Source organism: Panicum virgatum, chromosome 2K (genome assembly GCF_016808335.1).
Source record: "Panicum virgatum strain AP13 chromosome 2K, P.virgatum_v5, whole genome shotgun sequence".
NCBI lineage: Eukaryota > Viridiplantae > Streptophyta > Magnoliopsida > Poales > Poaceae > Panicum > Panicum virgatum.
In genome coordinates, this window is record NC_053137.1 from 5058895 (window position 1) to 5069220 (window position 10326).

The following is a 10326-nucleotide window of genomic DNA, read 5'->3' on the forward strand; positions in this document are numbered from 1 at the left end:
CGTCTTTCTCTTTTGTTCTTTTCTGGGCTTCTGGCTGGGCCGTCAGATCTCCTCCTGAGTAAAAGAGCAAGCTGCTGTTATAAAAAAGAAAAAGAAAAAAAAGGAAAAAAAGAGCAAGCTGTTGCTAAGATTTCTGATGGTGAAGCTGAAGCATAGGAATTGAACATTTCTGTTAAAAATCACTATATGAAAGTTTGGGGACAAAGTGATAGGTGAAAAGGATTTTTGCAGCATCAACGGGCTAACTCTCTGGATAGAACTTTTAAAACTATTTCGAGTGTAATGGATACATTACCATGATCACGTATTGTTCCTTTGAACTCCAGTAATCGTCATGTGCAAGACTGCAAGTTAAAAGCTACTGACATTCTGTCTCGTAAGCATAAGCCATTCTTCACAGTACTAGGCTGCACCTTACCCGGCAAGTTGGTAGAGATGCGATGAAATGTACACTAAAAAATCATGTAACTGATGTAGATTTCTCACAATACAATCGTACAGCCTATTCTTACAACATATATAACAAGGACTGCACAGCTATCTATTCTAACAAAAAGAACACACTTGCACACACATTGTCCGATCATGCAACATGTTAAGCTTCGCTCTACAACATTCACGCGCCATGAGGAAGCATCCAGAAGCTGGGCTTCAGAACAGGCAAAGAAAGGTCATGGAAAACACATCCGCTATTCCTGCCCCTCCTGGAAAAAGCCTGTACATGGGGGAGGATCAAGGACGTTTCAGTATTTAAGATGAACTCTGAAAAAATCTGCCATTGTTTTCCTGCATGCAGCATGCTCGGTTGACAGACCCGACCATGTCGCTCCACCTTCGGTACCAGAGTAAGCTCCCGAGCCTCATTTTTCTCAGCTATAGTTGGTATATAATGCTCAATGGCACTTTACACTGAGGATTGATCATGCCTGGAAAAAACAACCAAACAGTAAGCATATGCTGTAGGTTATGTGGAGTGCTAGAATGACACGGAGCATCATCCATGGAAATGGGAATAAGCTATAGGTTATGTGGATTGCTAAGGAAAGAAATGCAAAGAAATAGCATCAGTTACCTTTAGCCAAGCTTCAGTGCTTCCCTAAGACCAAAGCTCATCTGGGCGTAACCCTTTTTCCTTAGTGGGTTATTTCCCTTCTGCATCATCATTACAAATTCATTGTAGTCGATCCGGCCATCCTGAAGAGATAAGTAAGTGAGCTAGAACTCTCGGCCTTTATCAGCAGACTCATAATCAAATGCACATCTACTTACATTGTCTTGATCAATGTCGCGGATGATATCTTCTAGGTGTGTATCTCGTATACCAAACTCCTCACATGCCTTTTGTAGCTCATCATGAGTAATGTAACCACTGCCATCTTTATCAAAGTATGAGAATGCTGCGAAGAGATTATCTTCTCGTTCAACTTTGTTCAGATGTAAAGTTGCAGCAAGGAACTCTCCGTAATCAATGGAACCACTGTTATCGATATCTGCCTGAAAGTTGCACAGCATATGTCTTCATTCAAGCAACGCCCAAAACTTACATGTGCACTGTTAATTCTCCTAGCAACAAATTCCTTTGCAAGAATATAAAAGGGTCATTCTCACAATCTTAGATCAATAAGTTCAGATAAAAAACAGATTTAAAAACTAACAAGGATGCTATTAATGCACCTACATCAGTTTGATATTTCAGAAACTCGAATTCAAGAAAAGAGTTTTCTTGAGCTCATTGGGCACAGGAACCTTTGAAAAGATATGGAAACAGAAGGGCAGAAATATGTTGGAATAATTACCGCTTCCATTAGTGTTACAATTTCCGAGTCCTTTAAGTTAGCACCAACTCTCTTTAAGCCACTTTTTAGTTCCTCCAATGTGATCTGCCCACTATTGTCAGTGTCCAGCATTTTGAACATTTCTCTCAATCCTGCAATTTCATCTTCGGACAAATTCTCAGCAATGACCTGCAGACACCCAGTTCAACGAGAATATCAATACTGAACACAATAATATCCTCTCTACATTTCTACAAAACTAAGCAACCTTCCAGTACTCACCCTAAGGGCCATCTTCTTTAGTTTATTCATTGCAGAAAACTGTTTCAATCTGGTTAAGACAGCAGGATCCAGAGGTTTGTCCGGAGCAACTCCATCAACACAAACCCAGGGATGACCTGCCAAAATAAAGATGGGTCATTTGGGAAGACTTATGACAACAAAATTAGATGGTCAACAGAATCTTATATAATAAAGTGGTATACTTCATGGAGTTAGATGATCAACAGTATTTTTTCTATAGGTGGTATTTGTGTTTCAAAAGTCCTGTGTACTTACGTAGAGCTTCATGTGCAGTCAATCTCTTCCTGGGATCACGGTTTAGCATCTTTCTGACCAAATCCTTTGCACTCTCTGAAATACTGGGCCAGGGATCGGATGAAAAATCAAGTTCGCCTTTCAGAACTTGGTCAAATATTCCTTGTTCAGTTTCTGCAAAGGGCAGACAAATCAAAGAACATAGAACGGTGCAGAACTGCCAGAAGCAAAAGGTGAGGTAAAAAGTGCAGCGAAGAAGTAAATGTATCCTCACCATCCCAAAATGGAGGAACCCCACTCAACAAGATATAAATTATTACACCTGCGCTCCACACATCCACCTTGCAGCCATAGTCTTTCATCAGAACCTCAGGGGCAACATAGTAAGGACTTCCAACGACATCCGAAAATATTTCACCTGTAAGCATTTCCAAGTCAACACAGACTGCACGAGAAATTGATAGTCCAATGGTGTTATAAATGAAAAAAAGGAAATAGAGGATTGGCAGTCATATGCTCATGTTGATAATTCACATGGTTTCTTCTTGTATGAAGTTCAATACCATCCTTCTCGGTAAGATAGAACATACAGCTCCCCTAAGAGCATCACTAATGTGTGTTCAACTTTGGGGAGAAAAAACAGAAACATGGACTTAAGTTGATACCTCCAAAGTTGGTTCATTTTGTGAGCCCAAAGGAAACTTAAATAAACAGAAAAATGAGAACTCCTCTCCCATTCTCTTCCTCTTTGCTGGCACCTTTCTTTCTAAAACAGATCAACACCGCCAGAAATTATTATTTTACTGAGTTGCGTTCGAACCAAGTTTGGAGTTTTTATTTTCTGCTCTGAAAGACTGAAACCACTATCAGATTGCTCAAATGTGCACTGTTTAGTTTTTGCAGCCCGCAGCTCGCTTTTACAGCACTCAAGCAGCTCTAAGAATGGATCTGAGAGTATGCATGGTTGCAGCTGTGTTAAATCTCTTCAAACTAACATGAATGAGCATGTGCATAAATTAATTCCTAGTTAGGGTCTGTTACAAACAGGCCTTAAAGCCTTAAATAATAACCAAATATAAAATCCAGGCCTTATCATTTTTTAGCATGCAGATTGAAAACTATGGTTTCAAATCAGTATCGCCACCTATATAATATAAGGGTCCATCCTTAGAAAAGTTTGGATTGAGTGTGCTCATCCGAAGGTTAATATTGAGAAACACATGGACTAGGTCTTGGCAACATCACTTCTCATAGTTTTATACCCCATTTTTAAACAGTGTTTAAGATCTTCAAATGTAATCCTGTCTGTATAGAATAGATTCTTAACATCATTGCTATAGTGTGTGTTGATAATAAGCATTAAAATGTAATTGCGACTTTGCAGTTCGCTCTCATGATCCTCAGCGAAATAAATTCACACAAATTTCATGCAAATTAATAGTAGATAATATTCAGACATTTATCAAGAAATTGAATGCAGACTTGATCTGAACCTAGAGACAATGTTTCTAAACTAAGAAAGCAATCACTGAATATACAGAGTTGTCCGTTCAGGAGTTTGATTGCAATGTACAAACTACTTCTAAATGACCTCGATGCACGTCTCTGTGTCTTTCTTTTTCTATTTTTGTTTATCTCTTTGTTACTTGAAAGTGCAGGAACTTGATTGGCAATTTTACAATGGTATAGGGGCGGAGCTCATTTTTCTTTATCCCTCACAAGTTTCCCTCCCAGATTTATTGAATACCAGAAGATGCATATGTACCCCTGCTACAGTACTACTTGTCACACAGTTTTCGTGCTCTGAACTTCGATTATTTCTACTAGTACAAGGCATGAAAACATGCCCTTCCAATCGTACTATTTAAAAGAAGCCTTTGTAGTACCATACTCACAAACATGTTAAATAAATAGTGTCAGCTCAAAGCTGTGCGTGCACAGACGCACTATAGTCCACAGCCACAGCAAACTGCAGTCAAACTAGCCATTGTCTAGGATTTTTCTTGGGGGCGCAACAACCCTGCACGTTCTACTGTACTCCGGAATCGAGGCAGTACCTGGTTTGAAGAAGATGGAAAGCCCGAAATCAATAGCCTTTAACGGCGCGTCCTCCTTTTGGTTGACAAACAAGAAATTCTCCGGCTTGAGGTCTCTGTGCATCACCCCGAGGGAATGGCAAGCTTCGACAACCCCAATGATCACCCGCGCCAGCTGCGCGGCGGCTTTCTCCGAGTAGTGCCCCCGCTGTATGATCCTGTCGAACAGCTCCCCTCCCGCGCAGAGCTCCATGACGAGGTGCACGGCGACCGCGTCCTCGTATGCCCCCACGATGGAGATGACGTTGGGGTGGCCGGCGAGGTGGTGCATGATCTGTATCTCGCGGCGCACATCCTCGACGTCCTCGTCGGTGATGAGCTTCCGCTTGGCGATGGACTTGCAGGCGAACTGCTTCCCCGTCGCCTTCTCGACGCACTGGTAGGTGGTGCCGAACTGCCCCTGCCCGAGCTTCTTGCCCAGGGTGTAGATGTCCTTGAGCCGCTCGGAGTCCCGCCTCAGGACGGAGCCGACGAGGAGGCCGGCGCTCTGCACGCGCTTCACCTTGGGCTTGGGCTTGGGCTTGCCGTTCGGGTTGCGGGGCGAGTGCTCGGAGTCGGAGATGGTGACGGGGTCGGGGGGCCTGGAGGAGGTTGGGGGAGGAGTGGAGGGGGTGGGGTCGGGGGTCGGGGAGGGCTCGGCGCGGGCGTCGGCGGGGCGCCAGAGCACGGCGAGGGAGACGGAGGTGAGGAAGCTGTGGCGGTCCGAGGAGGCGTTGGGGCCGACGCAGGTGTTCCCCATCGCGCCAGCGAGGGAGACGGCGGCCGCCGGAACCCTAGGCGGCCCGCGGCGGCATTTGGGCGGCGAGCACGGTGGGGGATTGGTTGGATCGAGGGTTGGGGAGAGGATGGCTGGCGCCCGGCGGAGAGGGCCGGGAGGTGGTGGGACCCGGCGGAGTGACCATGGTGATCATGTGGGGCCAGTTGTCAGTGGGGGACACTGGCCGATTGGCGGGTGTGGGGAGGGGGCGATTCGCGCCAGATCCAACGGCTCAGATCGGCCTGCACGTGAGATGATTGGTTGGATTGGATAACGACTTATGTTTTCTGCAGGGGTCCACGTAGGACGAGGAATATCCATGTTGATAAGACCACTGTGTCCCTGGTATATTGTGGGCCATGTGTGTATTCTTTTCTTTTTTACTAGAAGTATATAGTATTCATTACGGCTGCAAAATCTTTTTAGGTTGAAATATGAGATATACCCACTTTTTTCTCCAAAATCGAACTATATAGATGAATCTTTGTAGAACACTAAAAGTTGGTAGCTATATAGGCATATACTTCCTGTCTTAAAAAATAAGTTATTTTAGGATTCAAAATTTTGTCTAAAAACAAATCATCTTGCTCTATTTAGAAAATACATGTGAATGTAAAAATTAATAAATATTAAATATAGATAATCAATAGAGGGAAATATTTTTATTTTACCTTTTTGTTAATTTGTCTAAAAAAATTTAGAATGACTTGTTTTTTTTGGACGGAGGGAGTAGCAGAAGGGAGAAAAGGAAATTACACCATGAAACAAGCCCAATCATCTCTTGAGCCACACTTATGCATGATAGTGCTTATTATTTGTATATATGCTGCTTATCATGCTCTTGAACCACAGGACATATCAGGATTCGAACAGTTAAACTTTGTACTCTCGCTCTTTACTATGCCAACCTCCAACGGTTCGACATGCTCACTCCGAGCAAGAATTAGAGAGGGGAACTTTTTATTTGTATATATGCTGCTTATCATGTATCTTGTTGCACATGATTATTTAGATTTCATATACATATTAAAATATTTTACACATGAATATTTATCGATAATCGATAGCATGTTCTAAAACAAAGGAATGGCTAAAGTTCCACTTCAAAACACACTTTTAATCAGCGGAATGGCTTGTAGCCTAATGATTACAAGAGCCTCGGTAGCACCCGAGGTCTTGGGTTCGTGACTCCCATGGGAGCGAATATTCTGGGATTTAACGGCATTATGCATTCAGTAGTAGTTCCCGTCGACAGCGAGGCATTTGTGGTGATTTCATCAATCTCTAAGATTTGCCGGCCCAGTCTTCGAAGATGCTCATAGAGGTAGGATTTTACGTGCGTTGTGAGTGTCTAAGTTGTACTGTGTAATTAAAAAAAACCTTTAATCACAGTAGTATGCCCTATATAAACAAAAAGGGGGCAAGTAACAACCCTTGCAAGAGTTGTTTATTAAGCCGCCACTAGATGTATCACAATGCATGATGCCTGTCCATGTCACCCAAACAACTTTTGTTTTTTGCCTGCCTCTTCGTGGAAATAACCTATACATGCCTTCACATTATTCAACATGACCTTGCTGCTTGCGTGCAGCTAGATGCAGGTACATCTATTGGCCCCTAGCTTGCTACAAACCAAAGATTACATTTGTTTATTATGCGATGCTTTTACGTGCCCACCTGTGCTTAATCATAATCATAACAAAAAGGTAACCAGTGCCGGCCCGGCCTTCGTTGCCTTTGTTCAACGCGTACGTGCATCTGCATTTTGTTTGACCTGCCCCGGCTGCGGCGCAATTTTGCAACCCGGCCCTACTAAAGCTATCTCCAACCATTCCCCCCATCCAACTCCCCCCAAATGTATTATTTACTATATTTTACTACCTCCCTTCAAAAAATTCCTCCCCCTATAACTCCTCTCCAACCATTCCCCCCATATCTATTCCCTCTATATACTATCACTCATTAACTAACTATTTATTTATCGTTTTTTAATTTTAAAAAAATCATACAGTATTGTACTGTCATAATACGCATTATCATCATGTTACGGAACTCAAACGAGATTAATATCATGAAGAAACGATGTGATTAGAATATAGGAGGAGTTGAAACCCACTCTACATATGGGAAGAGTTTCAACTCATCCCATATATAGGAGAGCTTTGGGGAGGACCGTTGGAGGGAATTTCCCCCCAAAGCTCCCCCTACATACATAGGGTGGGGGCGGTTTACAGGGCTCCGTTGGAGCAAGCCTAATAAGGCCCCCCCCCCCTGCTTAGCTTCCGTGCATCATCCGATACGTAAAGCTACGTGGGAAACGCACAGGCGTGTAGTTTAATTATTCGTTCGTTCGTCGCAGCCGCGCGTGAGCCATTTCATTCTTGGATGAACCACACGCGGGTCCGCGGGTGCATGTCGATGCTCGTGTCGTTTCGCCCTATCTCATTCCCACGGCTGATTTCTGTTCAAATATTTCTTCCCATTTCAATTACAGCTGTTTTGAATTTTCTAAATTCATAAATTTTATTATGCAGCTAAATATACAATATATCTACGTATGCAATAAAATCTATTTATCCGCCTCCCAGCTCAGGTCACAAATTCACCTCCACTGTCCGGAGCCCTGGAGTTCAGTATTCCTTAACTTTTCCTCTACGCTCGGAAGATAAGGCTATGAGAGAGACTTGCCCTGGGTCAGCAGCGGAAGCAGATTTTCAACTTAGGGGGGGCTTGTTCTTCCTCCTTCCTATCTCCACTCATTTCTTCATCTTTTTTTCTCTTTTTCTCTCATATTTCTCCTTTAATTTCAATGGAAGTTTTGGCAGTAGGGGGGCTAGAGCCCCCCTAGCCCCCCCTTAAATCCGCCCCTGTCCTGGGTCGAACCGGCCCTTTTTGTACAATACAAATTGAGAATCTTTCCAGATAATTGTTCCCATAAAACCAAACGAGGCCTTATTAGTCTGTTATGTTATCCTATACCCGATCTCCTCCAAGCCAGAGTTCGCTAGAGACACAGAAGGTAGCTAGGTTGCATCTCTCCACCAGGACGAGGAATCGCAAAGCGCAGGTGGGGAAGCAAGAAAGATCCGGGAGTATGTGTGTGTGTGAGAGGGAGGTTGTAATTGTAAACTGCCCAATTTCAAATAGCAATCCTGTTTTGTTTGTAACAAGTTGTGGACGACGGCCGGGTGAAGAGCGGCCCATATGCATGCACCCTCGTCAGCAGGGGCACCCAACCACGAGTAAACTACTGCTGCTGCTGCCGTCACACCAACCAAACGTTTGATCTGCGCAGGCTGCTGGCTGCTGCCCTAGCTAGCTAGCTTTTCCTTCAGCCGTTCAGCGTACGCCTTGGATCATGTGTATGTATATTGTACTAGAGTATTTTTAGGTCCTGTTGAGTTGAAACGCAAAATTTTTTTGCCAAAAAATCTTACTAATTTGAAGTACTAAATAAAGTCTATTTATAAAACTTTTTGCACAGATGGGTTGTAAATCGCGAGACGAATCTAATGATGCTAATTAATCTATGATTAATCTATAATTAGCGGATGATTATTGTAGCATCACTGTTGCAAATCATAGATTAAGTAGGCTCATTAGATTCGTCTTGCGATTTACAACCCATTCATGCAAAAAGTTTTGTAAATAGACTCCATTTAGTACTCCATGCATGTGTCGAAATATTCGATGTGATGTTTTTTTTGCGTTTACGGAGTTTATGTGTGGGAACTAAATGGGAACATAATCTAGTGCAAACCAAGGACTTCGTGCAAACCCGTGCAAACCTACTAAACAAAGTTTCAAAAAATTCTGAAAAAAATCATGAATGTGCTTCTAAGATTACATCATCTATATATAAAATTTCATGGTCAAATTCGTCTTACTCTAGAAGTTACAAAAAAAGACAAATTTGAGATGCATTTGAACCATTATCCGCCTCTGACCTCTTCCGGCACCCATGCTTGCTGCAGAAGCCACAAGCCAGAAGGTATTCAACGCTGCGTACTTTTCTTGACGGTTTGGTCCTTGCCGGCGCCGGCCGGCCCTCATATATATATAAACATGTCGCCTCGATCGACGACGACCCATCGCCATTACGGAGCTCGATCGCGAGGTAGCAGGCTTCCTTCGGTCGATCTCCTCTCATCCAGCACGCGCGCGGCACCAGCAGCAGCGCTACATGTCGGCGGCGGCGAAGGTGATGAAGAGATCAGGGGTCGTCGCCGGCCTGCAGGGCCCGAGGCCGCAGCCGCTGAGCCTGCCGGCGGCGGCCCGGCCGTCCAAGAGACCCCGCACCAGCGGCGGCGACGGCGACGGCGACGCTGCCATGGCGCCGGCGGGGCCCGTCATCGTGTACGAGCACACGCCCAGGGTCATCCACGCGCGGCCGGACGAGTTCAAGGCCCTCGTGCAGAGGCTCACCGGCCAGCAGCAGCGGGCGACCGGCGATCAGGAGCCCGCGCCGCTGCTGCCGCCGGCAGCAGAACCGGCGGCGCCGTCGTCGTCGCATGAGGAGGAGGAGACCAGGACGGCTGCTGGTGGCGACCCCCTGGTGCTCACGCTCGGGCAGCAGGCGCCGCCGCCGCTCGATGACCGTGCGCCGGCGGCACTGCTTTCTCCAGGCGCCGGCGGCTTCCTTCTCTCCCCGGGCAGCTTGCTCTTCTCGCCTGCCACCATGCAGGCCATACAGGAGCTCATCAGCTCATGACCGCCTTGCTGGATCTAGCTAGCTAGTCGATTCAGAAACATGTAATCGAACGCAGACTGTTCACGCAAATCCAGCACGCAGAGGCACAGCACCTACCTGACGTGTAACTTGTTCTTTGATTCATTTTATTTATGAGATTTATACAACAAAGTCGGTTGAATTAATCGTCATCCGGTTATCCAAGTATGTCTTCTGTTGTTTTCACGTACGTACGCCACTGTAAAAGTTGCTTTTGAATTACACTGTAAAATTTACTTACATCGTGATAGCAACAAAAGTACATTTTACAGCATTTTTCATATATAACCCAGCATCTTTTTGATAGGTTAATTTTGTTCTGGATTTTACCAGTAGTACTATCGGTGCTATAATTTTCCAAATATTTTCCCCCATCTCTGTCTCAACTCTCAAGCCATCAGAATTGCTGTTGCAGATTATTGTGATACTATC

General features: G+C 44.6%; 2 protein-coding genes across 3 annotated transcripts; one reads left to right on the forward strand and one right to left on the reverse strand.

Annotated features, from left to right (window-relative positions):
• Positions 1–430: 430 nt before the first annotated feature.
• On the reverse strand, positions 431–5298 carry LOC120662461 (calcium-dependent protein kinase 17-like). 2 transcript variants are annotated; one of them, XR_005670227.1, is made up of 8 exons: positions 4370–5259; positions 2587–2730; positions 2334–2486; positions 2058–2173; positions 1797–1964; positions 1270–1577; positions 1073–1194; positions 431–926 (listed from the first exon to the last, which is right to left on the reverse strand). XR_005670227.1 is itself a non-coding variant. In XM_039941606.1 (8 exons), the coding sequence occupies exons 1-7, from the start codon at positions 5145–5147 to the stop codon at positions 1075–1077; spliced, it is 1704 nt and encodes a 567-aa protein (XP_039797540.1). In that variant the 5' UTR covers positions 5148–5298; the 3' UTR covers positions 431–926; positions 1073–1074. The 2 variants fall into 2 exon arrangements, 1 of the variants encoding a protein (XP_039797540.1); XM_039941606.1 differs by having other exon boundaries at positions 1270–1494; positions 4370–5298.
• Positions 5299–9495: 4197 nt separating this feature from the next.
• Positions 9496–9876, forward strand: LOC120694979 (nuclear speckle RNA-binding protein B-like). Its single transcript, XM_039978313.1, has one exon. It carries the CDS (start codon positions 9496–9498, stop codon positions 9874–9876), a length of 381 nt encoding a protein of 126 aa, XP_039834247.1.
• The last annotated feature ends 450 nt before the right edge of the window (positions 9877–10326 follow it).

Bases quoted from the DNA above. Each gene is read 5' to 3' on its own strand.
- LOC120662461 (XM_039941606.1), bottom strand. From the start codon at position 5,147: ATGGGGAACACCTGCGTCGGCCCCAACGCCTCCTCGGACCGCCACAGC. The intron at 2,731-4,369 runs GTACTGCCTCGA...AAATGCTTACAG, and splicing joins TTCCATCTTCTTCAAACCAG to GTGAAATATTTTCGGATGTC. The intron at 2,487-2,586 runs GTGAGGATACAT...TGCCCTTTGCAG, and splicing joins GGTTCCTCCATTTTGGGATG to AAACTGAACAAGGAATATTT.
- LOC120694979 (XM_039978313.1), top strand. From the start codon at position 9,496: ATGGCGCCGGCGGGGCCCGTCATCGTGTACGAGCACACGCCCAGGGTC.